The sequence below is a fragment of the Trachurus japonicus genome, chromosome 21 (genome assembly GCF_045865225.1).
Source record: "Trachurus japonicus isolate A0001 chromosome 21, Traja_1.0".
NCBI classification, from domain to species: Eukaryota; Metazoa; Chordata; class Actinopteri; order Carangiformes; family Carangidae; genus Trachurus; species Trachurus japonicus.
The window spans coordinates 10,257,932-10,282,328 of NC_140927.1; the positions used below are offsets into that span (position 1 = coordinate 10,257,932).

The 24,397-nt window shown below is 41.3% G+C and overlaps 1 protein-coding gene across 2 annotated transcripts in view; it reads right to left on the reverse strand.

Moving 5' to 3' along the window:
* The window catches only part of lrp1bb (low density lipoprotein receptor-related protein 1Bb), a 288,370-nt gene that overhangs the window by 152,096 nt on the left and 111,877 nt on the right, over positions 1-24,397 (reverse strand). For both annotated transcript variants that reach the window (XM_085766198.1, XM_085766197.1), the window contains exons 4-6: positions 4,204-4,323; positions 3,437-3,565; positions 612-869 (exon numbers count right to left, since the gene is read on the reverse strand). In XM_085766198.1, coding sequence (XP_085622324.1) covers positions 612-869; positions 3,437-3,565; positions 4,204-4,323 — 507 coding nt within the window. The remainder of the gene's footprint in view (positions 1-611; positions 870-3,436; positions 3,566-4,203; positions 4,324-24,397) is intronic.

The following is a 24,397-nucleotide window of genomic DNA, read 5'->3' on the forward strand; positions in this document are numbered from 1 at the left end:
GGGTCTTTTCACGTGGAGTGTTCATGTCCTCCCTGTGTCCGTCCGGAGTCCCAAAGACATGCATACTAAGTTGACTGGCAACTCTAAATTGGCCATAACTGTCAAAGACGTGTCCTGCCCTCGTCCTATGTCAGCTGGGATGGCTGTCAACCCCAATCCCCAACTTCTCAAAATAAGAAAAAAAAAGAAAATCACAAATGAAAACCATGGAAACTGGCAAAAACCATGAACAATAAATGTCAAAGATGTTTGGTATTTATGAGACAATTTAATGGGGAAAAAAGCCCCACAGAAGTAGCCAAGCTGGCATGGCCTGAATCTTAGGACATTTTTAGGAGAAAGGCATGCAGTCCATACCACTGAGTCTAACCTGCCTTCAAAAGCACCTATTATGAAAGAAAGTGAAGGTGAAAGTGTAAGAAAAAAGAGAGCGAAAAAGCAACTGAAGGGATGGTTTGTGTGAGAGCTTTGAGTCATGTTATTGCCACTGGAAAATGCACCACTATCCTCTCTTCTGAGGTGAGGGTTCAGATAATCCTTCAAAAAAACTCACAAAAGGGAGGAAAGGGAGGTATGTAAGAAAAGGTAAGCATGAACAGCTGAAAACGTACGTTGCAAACTTTGTTGTGTTCTTATTTCATGTTCCCGTGTGAATCCGCGCAGATTTCTCGTTTCAGCACAGCGGAGTTGCCCAGAGGAATCTGTAGACAGAACCCAGCAAACACTTTCCTGGTTGTGCTGAAAATCCAATGCCAGTGTTCCATTTACACCCAAAGACCTCAGGGGCTTGAGGCCTGTTCCATTTAGATGGGTGATGACAATGCGATCTGAACCACCAATGAGAAGCGCTGGACGGCTATCACCGGGATCTGGAATGACAGGGAAAACTATGGGAGTTTGATTTAGTTCCTTTATTTTGGTGACACTATTTTTACTGTTAAAACACCAAGAGACTGAGGAGACCTTACAGAAAGACAAGATTACGCAAGAAATTGCTTCCAAATATGGCTTAAACAACAGTGAGCAACACACCAACACAGATAAAAGGTCAGCAAATATACCATTAGAAAAATCATTCACCATTAGAGATAGAAAGCATGGATCACACTGAGGCTCAAGAAAGAAAAATAGTAGTATATAGAGGTATTAGTCTTATCTAAGTCTCTCAGACAGGACACGATCTTTGCTGTTCATTTGGCCCAACGCACTGATCAAAGGAAGCTAAGATGTATCTTTCCTGTGCTAAAAATCAAGCATTATTACTAGCCTCTCTAATAATAAAAAGAAAGTGAGCAGCAAAGAGGAGGCGGTGGTTGCCCTCAAGGAGCAGCACCTGTTTCTACAGTCAGTCTACTCTCCCTGCCTGGCTAGACGCCTCGATTTCTATTGACTGCATGGGTGTTCGTTACAGCAAGCAAAGTTCTGCTAGATTGAACGTGCTGAGCAAAGCGCAAGCCCAGTGACAAACTGTGGTGCTGCAGTGTGGTGCATGGAAGTCCACGGGAAATAATGGTTGCCACATTCCGTCCGAAAGATGCACTCGATGAAGCAGCAGAGGAGAAATAATTAAACAAAAAAGACAAAAAAAGAGATTTTTTAAAGTTCATTGAGTTCAGCTTACACTACAAATTGAGGAATATTAATAAAAACCCGGTTTAAGGGTAGGACTTATTTTTTTTCTGAGCCCATCTCTCCTGCTTGGACTCATGACAGGACTATCCATGGTAGTAAAACTGAAATAAGCTGCTTTATGGGCTTAACTGACCGTGCAAATTCCCAGACATCAGGTTCTTACTTACCCCGATCTTCCACACAAGTTTGAGTCAAGGGCTACTCTCTACATCAAAATGGTGCAAAACTTAACCAACTCTTCGGTGTGACACATTTTTCTCCCACACTACAGAGTTGATGGGGTTGCGACAGATCTGTTTTAGCTCTCAATCTAGTACAGATTTGTAAGAAAACATAGGAATAACAGCCACACTTTGACACAACAGACCACCATACAATGTATTTCAAAGTTATAATAGATAAAGTTTAATAAAGGCTGGCAAACGTTCCATGAAAGGAAGAATTGATCTACTACCAAGTGTCTGAGAAATAGACCCCAGCTGATTTTAAAAAAGAAGTATTTACCACAAAACACTACAGCCTCTTGGTGGTCAAGAAAACCACCTATATTATAGAGAGAAAGAAAAAAATCCTACATACTCCTAACTTGCTTTATGTCCTCAGGAACAAATAGGCTTGAAAACATATGAAACACAGATAGAATAGTAAAGCTATAGCCTTATCATCTGAATGTGCAGTGGTGGGTCTGTTATTTGGACTTTTACACAATTCCTGCCATGAAATATTCTGCATTGGTCAGATAAAGGTATTATCCCACACTTCCCTAATTTGGTATCTAGCATGATTCAGTGAAGCACATGATCAAGCAGGCATGAAAATCATCAGCGGAGTCAGATTTATGTTAGTACAAATAGAATAAAAAAATGTTATACCGCTCACTTTAGTCTGAGCCAAATGAGAAGAGATTAAATCATGATTAATCCCTCCCCACCGCCCCTCCAAAATAATGAATAAATAAAATTGTACGCTGCTGTTTTAACTTCAATCTTCGACACTCAACACGTTAATGTTTTTCATATCCTGCCGCTCCTCATCTTCTGGCCTCTGAGAGCTCCATCTGAAATTTATATTCATAAGCTTTTGCAACTAATGGTAACCCGATAGTTATCCCCGTACCACTATCGCTCTCTTCTAAATTAATATTAATGCATGTGAGCATTGGGTTCAGTTAAGTTTATGGGTAATCATATTCAGTTTATTCCTGGTAGGACACCAGTCACATTGATTAAAAGCTGCAACAGTGGTGTTCTCCCCAGCTAGGTGTATTGGGCCTCCAGCTATCTTCAACCCATATATGCCATAGTGACAACAAACTAAAAAAAAAAAATCTTTTTCACTTTACGGTTCAATGCGTGACACAAATATATATTGTGCAAGGTTAAGCTTGTGCTCGAGCATGGCAGACCACCAAAACACAATACCTCTTCTGGTTGTTTTATTTTTAAGTGGGCTGTTTTACTCATTGGGACAGATTTGTTACCAGCATCAAGCATTAACATAAATCAGGGTGAAGCTGGGCATTGTCTCTGCACAAAATACTCCAGACTGCTCCCACTTAAAGTCTCATGCTCATTAATTTTATCATTATCCTGGCCTGACCATGTCTACCTATTCCCACACGGGTGATAGATGTGGTCACTCCTATAGCACATTAATCTTACCCTTCCAACACTAGTGAGCACTGTGGTGATGATAAGCTTGAATTCTACTCTGGCTGAACAAAAACTGTTCTGTTTATTATTAGAAATAGAAACATACACACTATGCAGATTATGTTGTTTCCTGATGCGAGTGTAGCGCTCACCTTGTTTGGCTTTGCAAGATGTTCTGTCAGGCTGTAGGATGTATCCTTCTGTGCAGCTGCATCTGTATGACCCGTAGGTGTTCGTGCAGGTTTGGCTGCATGCGCCATACATGGCACATTCATCATGATCTTATGGAAAAAGGAAGAGAGTCATTTGTAACAAATTAGGTGTGCTCAAACATGACCCAAATACATAAAGTATACTTAATGTGGCCTCACTCTGGCACCTCAGGCATAATTACTTTTATAACCAATGAGCCTTTTTTTGGAGCTGCTACCCTATAAACCAATCTCTCATATCTTCCACAAACAGGATCAAATTCAGGGAGCACTGCTATTACATTAAACCTCTTGCTCCAGCACAATTATGCAATTGTGTGCCATGGTATAAGTTAGGTAAGGCAGAGTCCAAGTTAGACTCAGACTGAACTCTAGAGGCACCTTAAACAGTAAATACCTGTCTTCCTCACTAGCTGTCAGAAACTAGGCCTGTGGCATGTAAGTGCATGAAGAATAAAAAGAGACACAGAGAAACGGTGTACTCTGTATACAATGTGTGTGTGTGCACGTGTTAGGAGTGTAATGCACTGTACATGAGGCCCTGCCTGCAGACAGATGGTTCTCATATACCCAGCACCTCCTGCTTATTCAACTGAAGGAAGTGTGGCCGAGGGCAAAAGGAGAGACCGGTGTGAGGACGACAGAGTAAAGGCAAGGAGGGCTCCGTGGCAGGAGGGCCCCCACCAGCGCTGCTGCACAGTCCTTACCTCTGCAGCTCGTTCCGTCCTCGCCGACCTCAAAGCCGTCAGCGCAGAAACAGAAGGTGCCGTTTCTTGTCATGATGCAGCCATAGCGGCACCGGAGCTCGTGGCAGGCTGACAGGAGCTCTGCGGGGGAGAGAGAAAAAGAGGATTGGAGGTAAAGGGTATGAAAGGGTAGGTGGAATGGGAGATTACTTTCTGATTTGGGAAATTACTTTTTGAATTTCCTCTTGTCTTGGGTGTTTCACTCATAAATGCTCCCTTGTAATTTGGCATATTTTCTTTTCTTTTTTTAAATCCAGCTGATAGTGACGAGTTTGAAACCAATCTTAGACAAGTTTCTTCAGTATGATTCACCTATTTTTTAATATAACATTTGTGATCTAATATGTGAAAAGTGACCTTGTGTTAATTAAGTTCCACGGAACAAAACTGGTGGGCAGAAACAAGTTGTTTTTTTCCAATAAAGTTAAATGACATTAAACAATCTATGACTTCTGATAGGAAGTAATAAAAGTTATTACAAGCTTCGCCTTGTAGGGTCATCATTTGACAAACTGACATCAGGAAGTACCAACACTGTAATTTTGTGTATTTTCTGAATGTTGCAGACGGTGACAAGGCTCTGCATAGCACTAATCTTTAAACAGAAAGGAACAAAGGACAGCTAATTGTGGCATGATGAATGTTCCTCAGAGTAAGTGGCACAATTGAGTAGTATAAGCTTCAAAACAAAGCTTTAATTGCACAAAGATTGATACACCAAGGCTGAACATTAATTAATGTCAACTTACAGCCCAAAAGATAAAGGCTTGCATTGATTGTCCTTGGTCTTTCCCGTGCTAACCATTTCAAGACATCGCAAAAGGCAGCAGTCAGAATCATTTTTTGACAGGGTGTATTTAATTCGGCAGCATAGTGTGAACTGAATGACAATCAAAGCTTCAGTTGTCGTTTCTCTCCAAATGAAAACACAGTCTTTGGTTTTTATTTTGAAGAGTTGAAATTATGTGATGTCAGTGGACCAGACATTTTTAAACACCAAGTTATCAGCAGTCTGTTTTTCATTACTGTATCGAAACTTGTTGGCTCACTGACACATTAAGATGGATGGCACAGTTGGATTGTTTGGAGAGTGATATATAAATCTCTGTGAATGCTTGTTGGAGAGCAATATGTCAACTGATAACCACCATGAGAACAGTTTAACAGTGAAGGGAAACAAGAACAAGGAGCTTGTGAATGTTAACTAACAAGAGAGAGCTGCAATATACATTTATTAAGGTCTGAAAAGTATTTTAATAATTTCACGAAGAGAAAGAAAGTCTGAGCTCCACTGAAGTAATTTTATTGATATTAAAATATGCAGAGTGTAGAACAATAGCTCTGTTTCCCTCCACAGCTTCCTAGAGAGCTAAGATGAACCGACAGTACAGGATTGAACCGTATGTGTATTTGTTTTCCATATAGCCCAAAGAGGAGTTTTGACTGACAGAGGGTTGAGTGGAAAATAACTGAATTTTCATTTTGGGGCCAATTCTTTTTTTGAGCCTACAGAGTGCAAGCAAACACAGAAGTATTAAAATGGTAAAAGTCTAGGAGCCTTTGGTCCTCACTGACCAGATAGAGTCTGCTTTGATATTTATTAATACCTCTCACCTGCTTGCAGTGGTCAGAGATTCTGGAGCAGTGAAGAATTGGAGCTGAGAGGATCTGCTCTCCATTTCAGAAAACAGTGGTTGTGCTAAATGCTTGAAGGATATGTTGTTGACATTAATTATTGTGTGGTTATTCTATGCCCCTCTACACTAGAGAAAAGAATGTCACATAAAGGTTTTGCTAACATGCATTCATTCCAATAAAAAAGGCTTCAGATTTTACATAAATTACACATTTATTCACATGAATAATGGAGGATTTTGGGCAATGTTTGAAAATCAGCATTTTCCCTCAATTGATCATAATTGGGAATGGAAGCCTTTTTGCTGATGTGCGTAAAAAAAGAAAAGTAGCTGTTATGCAAGTCAATTTATCAAGCGATATCTCATTTTTGAGAGGGATTTTGAACCTGCAAACCCATATGCTGCTCATTTTGATTGGAAAATACCACAGTAGCACAGTTTTTGTCATCATCAGTCAAAAGAGCTTAGAGATGTTGTCAGGGGCCAAATTGTTGCAGCTGCCAAAACTATGAGAAACTGAGCACAAAATGAAAGTTTCCAACAATTCAACACGGGGAGATTTTCACAAACAGAACCATTTTTACTGCCATCAAGTGTCACCTCAAAGTAGCATCTTTTCTCAAAAAAGAGGTTGTAGCTTTTCAACCACCAAACAAGTCAAAGAGGTTAGTGAGGGCCTAAAACTTCCCAAATGACTGTTAAAGCCTGCAATGAGCTCTGCTGTCCAAGATCTGGTTGCTGCTGGTTGCTGCAGTTACATATACATGATCCCTGAAGACACATCCTAGTCTCCTAAACTTTACTTTCACTTATAACTAATTTGCATTGGTTAATAGGTTTTGTAGGAAATGCAATGCTGTTTATTTTTAAAGTGAAAACATTTTGTGGATGGGCGCCAAGGGTTTATCTCAGTCCATGTTAAGACACAATGCAATAATGGTTTCTTGGTCCAACTTTTTTTAAATCAAAGTGCCTACACACACACACCCTGCCTTAAAGCTCTTATTACGTTCATCTGTGAGCCTGTGGTAAAAATAGGGGCTCTAATTAGTGTAAATGCTGAGCATTCACACTATTGTTCTTCTGTTTGGCCATTTTCTTCCGCCTTTTTACAGTCTTCTTCTAGTCCTTCATACTTTGTGCCATTTCAACAATTCAAATATCAAAACGTGCAGCTTTTTCTGGACTTTATCGGATGTATTCAAATTTTTCATACTTTTTTTACTTTTTCAAATATTTAACTTTTTCTGATTTTTTTCACCTTTATAATGGGTGTGTGTTGCGTCTAACGAGCAGAGCTAGAGTGGTGCCAGAAAAAAAACATTCTAGAGTTTTTCTGGCTAAACTGTCAGCACGGCCACAAATTAAACTCTAGACCATACATGGGCATTTTACGGCCCGCGGGCCACACCCGGCCCGCATGCTGTCTCAATCCGGCCCGTGAGCCGAAGTGCGAGCCGAACTGTTATTATGACCCGATTGCTTTTATTACGTTGATGCGCACTAATCAGCTGTTTGAAACAGTGACAGCCCTGTTAGATCAGGAGCTTGCACATCGCAGACAGAAAGTAACAACGTAACCTCCTCCAGGTAGAAGATCTCCTGCAGGACAGGCTGCTCAGTCTCTTTCTCTGTCAGACACCAGAGCTCCGACGGAGGAGGGAGAGCAGCCGCTCTGCTGCAGCTTTTCTCCACAGCCGAGTTTCTGACCACCGGGACCGGGCCGGTGTTTCACAACCCTCCGTCAGCCGAATCATAATTGCTGACGGTTACAAAGCCCCATCACGGCACCTAATTATTAGCAAACTGTGATTAAAAGAGCATTTTATGAGATCGCTGGGTTTTCTGACGTGATCGACCGTATGACTGATTGTAGCCACGTGGGTCTGAAGCCTCCATCCACCAATGGCTACGCTTGTAATCAAATCAGTCTTTTTTTTTCATGTTGGTGCTGTTAGGCAGCAGCAAAGGAGTATTGTGTTTCTTCGTGAATAAAAGGTTATCTACACAAATAGAACAGTCTCACTGAATCAGAACTGAAAAGGATCTGAGTGCTTAATTATAATATTCAGGTGTCTGTGAACATTATTAATTGGTGCAGTCATTTATGGTCAGTAAGTTTTGTTAAAACAATCTGCCTTGAGTCCATATTTATATCATAATACAGCATGTTTCTTCACTGATCTGTGATGGATATAAGTTGAAAATGCGATTACATGGATTGTGGGCTGTCAGCCTATTGTAATGCAATCATTTCCACCAAATATATGTAGTTATATAGGCTAATATATAATTATATATAATTCAGCAATAAATATTTGATGTTTCAATTTGATTTCGAATCGTGTGGCCCTTCACTCACTTTATCGGAGTCAGTGTGGCCCTCTGGAAAAAATAATTGCCCACCCCTGCTCTAGACAAATTATTTTCTCCAGTTTTGTAGCCACACTTGTCTTCTGGCTAAAATTCTGGTCAAAAATGCAAAGAGACTTAGATAATAATTTAAAATATTTTTTAAATGCAGCCAGGGAGCTCTCTGCTCTCATTCAGCCCAATGCATTTTTTTCACAGCAGCAGGAGAAGGAGCTCAACTTTGTAACTTGCTGTTAAGTGCTTTTTAATTCATTTTAATTCACCAAAAAATAGTCACAGGTCACAAAAAAGTCCACTTCTTACTTGGTGTGGCTAATTTCTGCACTTTCCTTACTTTTTTTTCATAAGCAGAAGCCAGTGATCCTCTTATTAAATGTTTTCTTTGCCCCTCACATAATGTCTCTGTCTGTAGCCTAGTGGTTAGCTTGCTGGGCTGGAGACCTGAAGGCTACTGGTTCAAATCTTGCCTCAACAACAGTTATAGTGAATTATTTTCCCAGTCGTCCTCTGTTGACTTCTGATAACTTGCTTCATGTTGAAACTGCTGCTCTCAGCCTGAAATTCACAGAAATTTTCATTGTAAGTCATTCAAGCTCGACTCTCAAGCTTTCTTGGTGTTGACACAGTGTGTTTCCAACAGGTGCAGCTTTGGGCTCGTTAACTTCAGAGTGAGACAGAGTGCAGTTCATCAACAGACAACAGTCTCTGCAACTGTGTGTACACTGTGGCCTAGAGGCAAAGTCAAAGTCTAGTAACTATGAGGTTGTGGGTTTGATTCCTACCTCGGTCAAACATTTGTATGGTGATCAGTCACTGCTTGCACTATTTGCTAATTCTGCAACAGCGTTCAGCTGCTTTCAGCATTCACACCATTTCCATTCTTGGAAATGCTTTTTCTAGTTACACTCTGTGATTGAGTTGTTTTGATTTCAAGAGATGAAAAGAGTACACCTCAAAAAACAAATGAACAAAAAAAAACAATACATACTGTAGATACATAAGCACTCAGGAGTACACACAATTGTTGCTCTCTCGCACTACCCACAATTTTAAAATGCATTTTCAGCTCAATTTAACAAGACAAGTTTTACCAGTAACAGTCTGTTGCCCCACTGTTAAAACATTTTAATGTCACACAATGTGCTGCTGATTATGACATAACAACTGCATCCCTCTTGCATTGTCCAGCTCTAGATTACTCATGTTTAACTAGTAATTACATTACTTGGGTGGACTAAATTAGAAATAGGCAGTAGAGAAACATGTTTTCCTTAAACACTGCTATTTTATCTGACATTACATTATCTTTATCAGACCAATTGAGGTCTGAGATATAAGAACAACAGTCTGTTTCTATCATTGTTTGGTCTTTCATTTGACTGGATGCCTCCAAAGTCTGTACCATATTAAACTGTTGTGCTACTTAGCATCTAAAACTAACAATGACAATTGACAGTGACAGCTCAACAATGGTAACTTTGGTCGATTGGGTAAGCAATAGTAGTTACATGTACGTAACAAGCTTGTATTTGTTTGTGTATTTTCAAACCATATTTTTGTGAATATCAACATACACGGCATCACGCTATGAAAGTGGAACATTCATGTCGCCCTCATGCAGAAAATGACGATGAGTTTTGGTTATGTTTGGGTTCTGTGGAGTGAGACTGTGGCGGGAATAACACGGTGGACTTTAGAGCAGCACTAAAGCAGCACAATGGACAGCTCTACAGTGAAATGGTAAACCAATCAGGGAAAGAAATGTAGGTTGAAAATCACAGAATTACACAAAGAACAGCATGCCGGTAAAGTTTTTGTATGCTTCGGTGGCCACATTGTCATGCTATCTTTAGTATTTATTGAGTGCCAGCCCTTTTATAAAATGGTCAGTGCCATGTGCCAGCGTTTTGGGGCATTTTGAGTAATATTTCAAGACCCAGAGAATATTTTGTACTACAGATGTAGCCACCTAGAAGTTCCCCCTGGTCCCTGGTGGGACCACTGTGGGACCGTAATGGGTCCGTGGCGGGCTCCCGCTTGGCCCGTGGCGATAATTTAATCCCCCGCGATGACGTAGCGAACGCAGCCACGACTGTTAACGCCCCTCTGCAGCCCGTGTGAAAATCAGCTGCAGTGTCTCATTTGTCCACGGGGAGGAGCAGTGATTTTGACCCGAGTTAATCTGTCAATCACTTTTCCTCCTCCTTTCTTTTTTCCCTCAGATGAATTGCTATAATTGCCTCCAAAACAGGCGATCTATAAGTAGCTTCAAAGATAAATAAACACCGACAGAGCACAAATAAAAATGTATATCACTCGCAGTTTACCTGTCTACAGATTTTGCATTCTAGTAAATGTTTGCCTTGTGGTGGTTTTAATGTTAACACTGAAGCATACGGTGCGCAAATAAACCCTAACGAATAAATAAACAGCATGCCAACATGTCCGTGAATATAAACGCATGAGACTGTATGTGTAAAATTAAAGTGTGGTCCTAAGTGACCGGCCTTATTCAAACAAGAGGAAAGAGAAATAATTATGAGGTTCATAAATTAAAACACCATGATTGTGCGTTGTGCGCCCTCGCCATGGCACAGCTGAGACTTAACATGGGCTACTGGATGTTTGTTGTTTGTTTGTGTGAAACCTGTAATATAAACAGTTATATACAAGCCCCTCTTTCAGTTTTTGCCAGTCGGCAACCATGAAATCTGCTGTGCATCTCTGGCTTGCTCATTCACTCCCGATCCGCAAATAAATAAATATATTTCTAGTGACCACAGCGCGTCACCGCCGTCACGTCTCAGAGCCACGGGCTACATTTGTGTATTTATTAGGGCTGTGTAAGTTGCGTTATGGCAACTCATTAAACTATTAACGCCGACATTAATTTTATCACGCATTAATGCATGTTGCTCACATGCTTTTATTTTGTAAAAGTCTGTTGCTGGCTGCTGCGGTGTAGGGGTCAGAGTCGCTGGACACCGTAAACATGCGCTGTGCACCTCTGTAAAATTCTCAATAAAATTTCATGAATGAGTGCATTTTTCACCACAGAATACTAATATCCCTCCCCCTGCGCTAGGCTGACCTGACGCGTCTAGTGGTTGACAGCTCTCTCTCTCTCTCTCTTTTTTTTTTTTCACTTTTAATGATAAAGTCACGTCAAACTAGCCATTCCCATTAGGAGAGCCAAATGCCTGACGCGCGATCTACTGGCACTGACGCACCTGTCTTAATATGGAACTCAACATGAGAGCGAAGGTGCGCTCTGCTCTTATTTCCATCTCACCCCACACACGTCGACCTGTGTCTTGTGAAGACGTACAGCGCGATGGAGGGGGAGAGAGAGAGAGAGAGAGAGAGAGAGAGAGAGAGAGAGAGAGAATACAGTAGGCTATACTGTACAACGCGCACTGCACACCAGCTGATCCGCCGGTCCACTGAGTGAAATAAGCAAGTCAGGGCCTGAACATCAGGGCCTTTGCTAGGAATTCTGGGGCCCCTGAAAGAATACTAAAGTGGGCCCCTGACTTTTCCACTTTTTTTCTTAGACTATATATGTATGATCATTTTTTATTTAGCCTACTTTGTTTTGATGCTAATGCAGCATTACTATGAGTATTAGTCAGGGTCTTATGCAGAATAATTCAGTCATACAAAGATTAGACTAGGTGCAGCAGGTGTCTTCAACTTTGTGAAGTTGTGATATCAAATCGGAATGGGGTTTATAGGGGGATTGACAGTATAGGCTAGTGCTATAACTAGTAAATTATAGTGAAAAATCAATACATTTAATTAATAAATTTAATCCAGGGGAAGTACAGAGTTAAATGAAATTCCAGCACTGACTCCATATGTTCAGACCATCTGCAATCCTGTCTGACTTGTGTGTGTGTGTGTGTGTGACAGTTGAGGGTCCTGTCACTATGCCTCCTATTGATCATGCGCCCTGGCTACTTGGCCAAGGGGATGTCCCTTTGGCCGAATGGTTAGCGCACATGACTGTTACCCGAGAGTCTGGGGTTCGAAGCCCGTCCTGGACCCTGTTCACCTTGCCACATGTGCCTTTCCTAACCTCTGCCATGAAGCACTGTTGCAAAATTACAACATTTTTTGTAAGATAGATAATAATGAAAATAAAAATGTTTAAAGCAGGACCAAAGCAGGAAGGAAATACCTGCTCATTTTCTAATCAATTCATAGTCAAAGCGGTGGGGGATGCTTGGAGATGGTAATGCTCTGGAGCAGGTGTGAATGTTCAGGGGTTTGGAGTGTGTTGTTGCTCAGGAGAGAGTCTGGTCCAGCTAGCCTTCCAACATAACCTCCCCTCCCCCGGTCCTCCTTCAAAGTTGAACAGCCAGCTCCATTGCAGGCTCTGTGCGATTTGTGTGACAATGGGTGACCAATAGGTGGCCCATTAGGGCAAACAAAAGATTGAGCAATGATAATGCTAATTCCCTGGTTGAAGGCATGCACTGAATACCTGCAACTGCAAACATCTTAAAAAGGCTTTCATCACTCCCTTATTTTTTCCTATTTAAATGTAGAAACACAGCAAATAAATTGTGATAAAAAAAATTGACAGTAGGTATTATTAGCTACAACAATTTATTTCCAGATAAAACGGTGGCCAGCGCATCTCCAGTAGCTAGGTCTGTTATAATTTCACTTCTTAAATCAAACATGTACTCGTGGTTCTATGAATTATGTGAATTTCCACTCACCACCAGCGGCGGCACTTTAAATGCCGCCTCTGGCGATATGTACTGTTCTGTGAGAGAAGCGCCATCTCCTGGTCATGTCATGTATTTCATTGAATGGGTGGAGTTCCAGTAAAAACTAGTCACACCCAGGAAAAGGAGGGGGTTCATTCCAGCTGCTGGGACTTTGCTGGAGCTCTGCTGGAACTCTCATGGGAACAGCATGGGAACAGCATGGCAGCAGCATGGCAGGGGAATTTCTATGTGGCTCCCACTGTATGACTCTGAAAACACCAAACAGCTCAAAGGAAAGAGGAGACTCTCTATTTAACTAGGGAAAACACCATTTGTTTGTACCTTGTTCCATTCTTGATATATCTTAAGTTGATATGAGCCTGGTTGCACCAAAAAGACCACTTTTTTTCTAGAAAGCTGAGAAAAATTAGCCTAGAAATCTAGACGCACCCTAGCGGCAGCAAAAATATTTGCTTCGTAGGTGGGTCTAGAAACGAGCCATAGGAACTTTTTGAGTCTCGAACACAGATTGTGTTCACCAATCACAGCGCTCTATCTGTTTAGAGAGTCGTTGGGCGGGCTTAACGCGATGGCTACATACATTTTAATTGGCTTGTCAGGCTAACAACATCCTGCTCTTTGCTCTGATTGGTCGTAGTGCTACCCTATTGCGTGCAGAGGCAGTTTGAAAGACAGCCTTCATCCCGCCCCCTGGATTGAGCCGAGGTCTACCAGTCGTTTCCAGACTATACATTTTAATGATATAGTCTGGCTCGTCAGGCTAGAGAAAAATACATTTTTGTGAAAGAGAGTCTCTCAAGAAAAACAGTGATTTATCCGTTTTAATTTTGGCTTCAAAAACATGTAGGACATCTGAAAATGTCAAAAAAACAACTAAAATACAACAAGTACGAGCAGTTGCTGCCCCCTCCCCCTCTCCTACCCACCCCCTCTCCTCTCCTCCTGCTGCATCCCCTAGTCTCTGAAGTAGGGAGGAAGACGTCATGGCGTCTTCAGCCTCTGTGCTGGACACGGCCGCGGAAGAGACTCACCGCGCTGATCTCTCGGTTCGTCGTCACGTCGGTTTCAGACAGCAACTGGTGAAACTGACTCCGCTTTCGCTTCCGCTTCGGCATTTTGGTAGGCTACTGATTATCTAGATCAGTTTACCTTTCCTGCCTCCTCCGATCACTTCATGCTGGAGCTATGCTAATAGCATCCGTGGCTAAGCTTTCCTGCAGCTCCATGTTACACTTGTTCCAGGCTCTGCCCGTCGTTTTTCTCTAGAAACTTTTTCCAACTTTTTTTTAATCTCCGTACCGATTGCACTCGTCTTCTCCTTCTTCTTCACTTCTTGCTCTGATCTACAGTCTTCTTCATTCTACGCATCCCAGAAGCCCCAAAATTACTCACAGTGTGCGCGAGAGCGTCTCGATTTACCAGCCGCAGAAAAGTGCATTTGACGTCTATGGACGTCATTGGCACTCAAGCGTTGGATTTTGATTGACGTCCAATGGCACTCAGTGAGTTAATTAGCATTTGATCAGTATGCTTCAGTATAAACATATCTGCTCCTTCTGACTTTCAATGTACTTTCTGTCAATCAAATCAATGAAAAGCAATTGCTTTATTCCAGACTGGTTGGCTGTTGATCCACACCCTTTCTGCTAACTAAATCTGCCCATTGATTCTAATTTCTATATAAGACAGAGCCAGAAAAGGAATTAAAAGAAACTGATTAAATGCTGTTTACAATGATGTATAACTTCTGCTCTAATTGAGATTAAAAAAAAAAAATAATAATAATAATCTCTATACACATCTTCATTTTACACAAATATCTACAAAACCTTCAGCATTGCTTCATGTATAAAAATATTACAAATCACATGCCCTGATAAAAACGTGTATTTCAAATGTTGACTGGTAATGTATTTTGAACAGGGTGTTTCAAAAGAAAATTGTCAGCTCCTGACAGACAAGGCCAAAAGCCATTGTTGATCCAACCAACTCTGTTTACTCCTTTGAAAGCTTGTGTGTAGACCTCATGTGACCTGTGCATTATAATTCATCGTGTGGTAACAGTAACCTGCAGACTTCCCTGTTGTGAAGGAGTATGCAAAATGACTACATGCCGGGCTGGAGACATTCAGAACTAATCCTTATATCTGTTCAAAGACACCAGATGATCAGCTTTCCCTCTTGGCAAACACACAGTGCTGCAGGGATTGTATATCTGTCACTGAGCCTGCTTGATGCTTTTCACATATCTCAATGCTACCTTTGAGAATCATGAGACAATAAAGAGGAGCATTTAGTGGTGTTGATACTATGGTCTGCAAACGTGTTTTATATTAAGGAGATATCCTTTGTGGACATTGGATTTTCATTTTTCTGAAATCTACAGTTTAACCTCTCTTTCTAATTATTGGAATTAATGAAAAATCAGACCTTCAAACCTATCCATAATAACTGGCTCTTATATAATGTCTACAAAACCGCCTTCTATAAATGTGAGCCTTGGCAAGGAGACAGCACCTTTAATCATGAATCGTAGCCACAAAGTTGAGGTAGAGTATATTAAATTGTACATTACCTCCTAAGGACTGGTCAGAGCACAGGCACAAGTACTCGTGACTTGCTGAACAAAGAGTATACAACAGTAAACATGTAGAGCCTAATGGACCAACACCCTTTCCCAATATAGGAAAATTGGATGTCATAAAATGTATGAATTACTGGAATACGCTGTCAGATGTTACTCACTTTGAAGCACAGAGGCATATGTATTCACATCAGCAAACCCAGTCTAATTTGCAGTCTACTGCAGTGTAATTTGCTATAATCACACATATCAGATGAGTGAATACAGCTATTCCATTTGTTTGCTTCTGTTTTCACATTATGCCTTTTTAAAGGTTCCACTGCTTTGTTGTTTGGGTATTGAGAAAGTTATGACTCCCTAAAATTCAATCAGTAATAAGAAAATTGCAATGGATACAAGTCAGAAATAGGCAATCTCTAAGTTTTGCACAATTCCTGATATTTGATCCTAAGACATTACCTGCCTTGGGTAGATTGGGATAACTACTTTATTTTAGGAATGTGAAATGTAACAATGATAATATAAATAATTATTTATATCAGAGTTTTGTTTCTTTCATCACTTCCCCAGAGGTTTATATCCACTTCACTACAAATAATTATTCTTTTCTATGACACTTGAAATGTACTGTAGCTCATGTGCCTGAAATTTTTCTGGATCATCTTTAAAATGTTTCTAAACATTGACTGGATCCACCAGTGGTGATTTCAACAGATTGGATATAGCCTAACTTGGAACGGGTCACATTTTTCCACAACATCCCACAGCTCCTTGATTTATCAGAGCATAAATCAAGCAATACCACCCCCCAACCAAGATTTCAATTCCGGGACATGATGCCTTTTGATTTCAATTAAAATCCCGACCACTGCAGGTTATAGTGAAATAACTCCATCTCACTCAGTAAACAGCTTCTCCGTTTACTATACAATGCAGTGTCATCATAGTTTCCACAAAAAGGGTCACTATTCATAGCATTGCAAAACTACAGTAGTGTTGAATTTCTGTCTGTATGACATATGCATTTGACGTTCTAGCAGACTACTTGAGCTGAATTTTCTAAAGACCAACGACATTCAGTCACACAGATGGTTGAGAATGAATGGTGAGTGTGGCATTGATCCTTTGCCAATACAAACAAGGAGTCACACCATGGGCAAGAAAGTACCAACCCAAGGCTAACAGTCAGATTGCCCCATCTGGTCTAATTATGGCTTCCCTTTAGGGATGGCTCTGGCCTTTGTCTGTGAATAGCCAGCTTTTCCCCAAAACCCTGTTTGTAGTCAAAGCCTGTGCTTAATGTGGGACCAAATTAAGATGCAAACCCAACACAGAAGGTACACCCTAGGACCTTTAATGAGTTGCAATTTCAGTATATAAATTAGAAGCTTAACCCGTTCTCTGGGACTGCAAAGACAGTTTGTATCCTCTGGGTGGTACGAAAGACAAGATTGATTCCACAACGATGAAATTGGGTCACATATTCTCTAGAGTTTAAATATCCAAGTATTGTGTATAGGGAAATATTATTTGTATAAGATGTGGTATGATCACACAATGACACAATTTATTGATAAGTCTTTAGACAGTTATCTGAGATGCTTAAGTATGTCAGCTTTGATGTGTCGTGGAGCTGTCCGGGTGGTCTTGGAGGTATAATTTTCCCTAGAAATTGAGAGCTACATGCACATATACATGTACTTTTCAAAAAAAAAAAATGTAATCCTGTAGCTCAAACTAGGGCTCAAAAGTGACAGTAAATGTTGTTAATCCCTCAAAGCACAATTTGCTGAGGGATTTCAGAACTGGTGCACTGCCAGGCTTCTGACATGCCCTTAAATATTGGAAGAAACATCATGGGTGTGGGTGTAGAAATCTTCCAGCAAACAATGAAATTTTAATTCTAACCACTCCTGAGGAAGAAAATCCGCTGTAATAGGATTTGATGACACCAGATTGTTTCCTCATATTAGGGAAAGTAATGATATGAGTGACAATATCTTTCCAGACTGTGGAACAACAAAGTAAGATGCATGAAATATTGATTGCCAGTGTCTGCTGTTGTTTGTGTTTCTGTAGGTATTGGCAGTCAGTCATAACCAGTGTTACCAGGATAACAAGACTTGGATATTTCAACTTCCCAGCAAAGCAGAAATTGGACAGAGGCTTTAAAATTAGATGAGCATGATAAAATGATCTAAGAAATTACCCTCAAGTTATAAGATGCCTCCGTAACAAAAGCTGATATAATAAATAAAACACTATTAGAAATTACAGCCTCATCTTCTCTTGTAAAGTGACTGCAGTGAGGTAGAATAACACACTAAAAGCACAGCACATTACAGTGTAGCACCAGAGAGAGGAAAGCGATCACTTTGACTACTTACTGCAAATGTTCCATCCATTAGAGGGGCAAAAATTTAATAAATATGCTAATATGTTAGAGTCTACAAGGCTGGTTGGCAGCACATTTTCAACCTACTGCGAAACACTGGAAAAAATAGTGAGCTGTATTCATGGTTAGTCATTTCTGGAAAAAAGAGCATCACTTATCACAGGCTCCTTCACTCTGTTTGTTCGAGATGTCACGAAAAGTTAATTAATGAGAAAACTGGATGTTGTTCAGAAACAAAGTAAAATAGATAGCTCCATGTTTGACATGTAAATATATATATATATATATATTTCTATCTTTTACGACTTTAAATTAAAGACAACAATAATTTTGATCCTCAAATAGATTAAATCTGTGTCTTTTTCCACAGAGTACAAACATATTGCCTTTGACAACTTGTGCTGTGGTGTGGAAATCATAACTGTATAAAAGTTGAGATTACCCTTCCATGGCAGAAACCGAGTCACATATTTTGGGATCATGTATATGAAAGAGCTTGTCAAAACATAGTGCTAGGACAGGCTGCTGCACCTCATCACTGTAACACTCAAAAATATTTAGAGATCCTTTTTTTTGCTTAAGGTTTTCAGTTGCAGTAAGCAAGATTGGCACATGCTGACAATGAAATCACCCGATGATTCTGTTGACGCTGTATACCGTAGCTGCTAATGATAGCACCACAGACTGAAAGGAAACACTGCTTCATATTGGTCTTAAAGAGTACATTGACGTCTATGGACGTCAATCAAAATCCAACGCTTGAGTGCCATTGACGTCCATTGACGTCAAACGCACTTTTCTGCGGCTGGTAAATGGGGACGCTCTCGCGCACACTGGCCCTCATTTATTAAACTTGCGTACACCAAAAAAATGGGTGTACACCAAATTCACCGCAAGGATCGGCATTTATTAATCTGAGCGTGAGCGTACGGTACGCACAAATCTCACGCCAGCTCTGACCAGGTGTACGCACATTTGGAACCAGCGTAGAACATGCAGGAACGAGTGCTGCTGTGTCAGAACGATTATTAAACCATAGTCTAATAACACAGCGATGTGGACCACATGTTGTTGTTGTTTATATTGATAAAAATATAAAAAGTAGCCAAAAAAAAAAAAAGAAACGCTACAACCAAGTCCGTGTTGAAAACATAACTCGAGTTTTATTTTGGGCAACTGAGATGAATTAAAAACCACGATGTGACAGATGCTCGTTAATCAGCTGTGTAAACAGAAACAGTCAATGACAAGACAGACCTGTTATTGTAGATCACACACACAAACTTCCAACATCTCCTGCACCAGAGCCTGACCGGACGGCTCCTCAGTCTCTCTCTCTGCCGGACACCGGAGCCGGCGGGGGGGGGGCTCCGCTACCTGTCCAGGTGCAGCTGATCTCCGCGGCGGAGTGTTTTTCTTTTCTTTTTTTTTCCCCGTCACCGGGTCCTGCCAGCGGGAGATCGAGCCGGTGTTTCACATCCCTCCATCAGCTGAACCATATCATCGGTGCTGATGGTCATAAAGTAGCGTTCACAGCAACACAGTCTCACCCCTTTGCGTCAAACGGTTGACGCTTGGTCAAGGCCCCTTACGTCAATATACTGACGTGGAGGGGGTACCCTCGAGGTCGTTTCTCGACGAATAGGGCCACTCATAGACTTGAATGCAAATCCCTCATCCTCGGATTTTGACGCAGGGGGGCGGGACCGTTTCTCCCTCGACGTTGCTCCAGAACGCAAAGGGCCACTCATAGACTTGAATGCGAATCAGTGCGTCAACAGCCTGACGAACGGTCACTGTCCCTCATCGTCACATGCCTGACTCATTAGGTGCCCGTTTTTCGTCAGGTTTTGACGCGCTCGGCTTTCAGTTGATTCCAATGCAGTTCCCTTCGCGGCGATATGTGACGCTCAGAGCAGGTGATCCAGCCGACCCGGCTGCGGCACTGACGGACGCTGTGAGCAGAGGAAAACTTTTTTTTTTTTTTTTTTTAACTTTTCCTTAAATCTTTATTGAACCTGATGCTGCTGTGTCTGACGTAGCTTTCGGCAAGGACGTCCTTTCGGTTATTTATTTATTTATTTAGTGATCATGGTGTTTGGTGCAGAATAATCAATCAATAAATAAATAAATTACGTCCTTGTCGGAAGCTGCGTCAGACCAGGAGGGGGGGGGTTGTGGATTCTACAGGTGAAGACCACTTCCGCGCTCAAAAAGCTGCTCTGTTTAATCAATATTCTGAAGAAAGATCTGATTATTAGCCATAATGCTGTAACCATCCAAGGAAGACTGTGTAACAATATTATGTGCTTCTGCTGAGTCCAAAAGTGTAATATCAACATTTGACACTTACCAATTGGCTTTATGCACAGCTCCCCCACTTCCTGATCGTACACCAGCTCCTTTAGCTAAAAATTCAGCCTGATAGGCCAAAGCACCTGGAAGCTATTAAAGAATTGCATTTCTCCTTTAATATGAGGTCAGAGAAAGGAGCATTGCTTTTTGGCTATTTGTGACCCTTCTGAATCTTTTGCACACACAATCTACTAGACATTCTGGACCACATATTAAAAGCTCATCTTCCTGCATCAAAGTCTTGGTGTTTTATTCAAGGAAACGGGGTCAAAAAGGTCACAGATCAGCGACCTTTGACACTTGTGAAGGTCGCACGGGTTTGAAATTGCACATGGTGGATGGCCTTAGGCCCCGGACAAATGCATGAAACTTTCAGCCTTATAACCCCAAGGATGTAGACGTTATTAGACAAAAGGCTTCTAAATCTAGGCTTTGAAGGCCGAGAAACGAGCCTGGACGGTCAGCTGTGACCCTTCTGGATGTCCGACAGGTCTGAAATTCTACAGAAACTTTGTCCCTAGTTCTCTGAACAAAATCAAATCAAAATCTCAGCTTCCCGCATCAAAGTCTTAGTGATTTATTCAAGGAAACAGGGTCAAAAAGGTTAAATTTAACACTAATCAGTGACCTCTGACCCTTGAATTCATAATAATGTTTTTCAGATAAAAAATAAAATGTCACTCATTTCACTCATTGAATTAAAAATTACAATAAATGTGATGTGATGTGGACCAGAAAGATGCTGGTGAAAATTATGAAAAAAAAGAAAAAAAGAAAGAAGTCAAGCCAACTTTTATGCACTTTATTGTTGAATTTTAACAATATAGCACCCTTTTTTTATTCAATGTTGAAAACAAAAAAGATGTTAAGACCTTTTAAGAAAATAATATAAGCTCAATTTGTTTTATTTTTTCATTTGCTGGTAACAGCAAGCTCAACCAATCAGACACGTCGCTGATAAATATGAGGATTATGGGTAATGTAGTGCTTCTCTGTGATATGACATTGGAAACAAAGCGTGTTTTCTTAAAATAAAGTTGATATTACACAGGGCTTTTGGACTCAGCAGAAGCACATAATATTGTTACACAGTCTTCCTTGGATGGTTACAGCATTATGGCTAATAATCAGATCTTTCTTCAGAATATTGATTAAACAGAGCAGCTTTTTGAACGCGCAAGTGGTCTTCACCTGTAGAATCCACAACCCCCCCCCTCCTGGTCTGACGCAGCTTCCGACAAGGACGTAATTTATTTATTTATTGATTGATTATTCTGCACCAAACACCATGATCACTAAATAAATAAATAAATAACCGAAAGGACGTCCTTGCCGAAAGCTACGTCAGACACAGCAGCATCAGGTTCAATAAAGATTTAAGGAAAAGTTAAAAAAAAAAAAAAAAAAAGTTTTCCTCTGCTCACAGCGTCCGTCAGTGCCGCAGCCGGGTCGGCTGGATCACTTGCTCTGAGCGTCACATATCGCCGCGAAGGGAACTGCATTGGAATCAACTGAAAGCCGAGCGCGTCAAAACCTGACGAAAAACGGGCACCTAATGAGTCAGGCATGTGACGATGAGGGACAGTGACCGTTCGTCAGGCTGTTGACGCACTGATTCGCATTCAAGTCTATGAGTGGCCCTTTGCGTTCTGGAGCAACGTCGAGGGAGAAACGGTCCCGCCCCCCTGCGTCAAAATCCGAGGATGAGGGATTTGCATTCAAGTCTATGAGTGGCCCTATTCGTCGAGAAACGACCTCGAGGGTACCCCCTCCACGTCAGTATATTGACGTAAGGGGCCTTGACCAAGCGTCAACCGTTTGACGCAAAGGGGTGAGACTGTGTTGTTCACAGCAGTAATATGCCTATGATTTCTCCTCAGTCACTTGTGTTTAGTAAACTGCAGGAGCATTTCATGAGGTCGCTGGGTTTCCTGACGTGGTCGGTGACACGTGCGTCTGCAGCCTCCATCCACCGGGATGACGCTTATCAATCACAAAATCTATCAATCTATCAATGTCTAGATATTTAATGTTGCCGCCCTCTCCCTGTTCAACGTGGTAATGTCGGTAAAGTCCCTCTTCTTGGCCGTCTTCCGTGTCTCCATGTCGTAAAAGGGGCAGGGCGACGCCTCTAAAGCAGGAATATATCGGGGCGTGACATTTAAATGACGCTCATTTTCAGCCGCCGGATTTATCACCACCACGCCGGTTCTACGCCGAAATCAGCAGCGTACACACTTTTAGTAAATCACACGTGACACTTGCCGTACACTGATATTTACACCAGAATCTACACCAGATCCTGCGCAAGTTTGATAAATGAGGGCCACTGTGAGTAATTTTGGGGCTTCTGGGATGTGTAGAACGAAGAAGACTGTAGATCAGAGCAAGAAGTGAAGAAGAAGGAGAAGACGAGCGCGATCGGTACAGAGATAACAAAGTTGGAAAAAGTTTCTATTTCTAGAGAAAAACGACGGGCAGAGCCTGGAACAAGTGTAACGTGGAGCTGGAGGAAAGCTTAGCTACGGATGCTATTAGCATAGCTCCAGCATGAAGTGATCGGAGGAGGCAGGAAAGGTAAACTCATCTAGATGATCAGCACCAAAATGCCGAAGCTTAAGCGGAGGCGGATCGCGGATGAAACCGACGTGACGACGAACCGAGAGATCAGCGCGGTGAGTCGTTGCCGCGGCCGCGTCCAGCACAGAGGCTGAAGACGCCACGACGTCTCCCTCCCTACTTCAGAGACGAGGGGATGCAGCAGGAGGAGAAGGAGGGGGGGAGAGGGGTGGAGGGGGGCGTAGGAGAGGGGGAGGGGGCAGCAACTGCTCGTACTTGTATTTTAGTTGTTGTTGTTGTTGTTTTGTTTTTTGTTTTGTCTTTTGTGTGTGTGTGTGTGTGTGGGGGGGGGGGGGGTCAATGAAAAAACATGTGAAATGACATTTTCAGATGTCTTACATGTTTTTGAAGCCAAAATTAAAACGGATAAATCACTATTTTTCTTGAGAGACTCTCTTTCACAAAAATGCATTTTTCTCAGCTTTCTAGAAAAAAATGGTCTTTTTGGTGCAACCAGGCTCTATTCAACTTAAGATATATCAAGAATGGAACAAGGTACAAACAAATGGTTTTTTTCCCTAGTTAAATAGAGAGTCTCCTCTTTCCTTTGAGCTGTTTGGTGTTTTCAGAGTCATAGTACAAAATATTCTCTGGGTCTTGACATATTACTCAAAATGCCCCAAAACGCTGGCACATGGCACTGACCATTTTATAAAAGGTCTGGCACTCAATGAGTTAAGGGCTGGGAGAATTTTCAGAGTCCTCCGTGCCTTCTCGGAGTTACGGGGGGGTTCGCGCAGCAATATTTGTCCATATAATGGTTGTGAATGGGGCTCACTTTTCTTTGTCCAAAAAGACACACCAAAGAACATCCAAATACCTCCATACTGCTTGTCTGTAATGTCCCTCTTGTATTGAAGCCCTGACATGAGAAATTGTTCCAAAAAATTAAGTCTATATTTTGTAGCGGAAGCTCCCAGTGTCTCGGTTCACTGCTCTTCCTGTGTCAGTGCAAAACACGCCAGTGGAACAATTTCTCATGTCGGGGCTTCAATACAAGAGGGACATTACAGATGAGCACTATGGAGGTATTTGGATGTTTTTTGGTGTGTCTTTTTGGATTAAGAAAAGTGAGCCCCATTCATTCATTATATGGACAAATACTGCTGTGCGGACCCCCCCGTAACGAGAAGGTAAGGGGAGGCAAGGGGAGAATTCTCCCTTAGTTGACATGAGGGTGAGTAGACAATGAGTGAAATTTGAATTTTGGGTGAACTATCCCTTTAAGGTCTGCACTGGAGTAGTGGCACAACTAAACACTACACTAGTTTGCTTTAAAAAGAAAAAAGGATAGAACCAAGATATATCACAGAAACAAATTACATTGGTAGGTCTGAAGACAGATAATTATGTAAGTAAGGGATAATAATAATAATAATAATAATAATAATAATAATAATAATAATAATAATAATAATAATAATAATAATTTCTAATAATAGAAATAAACCCC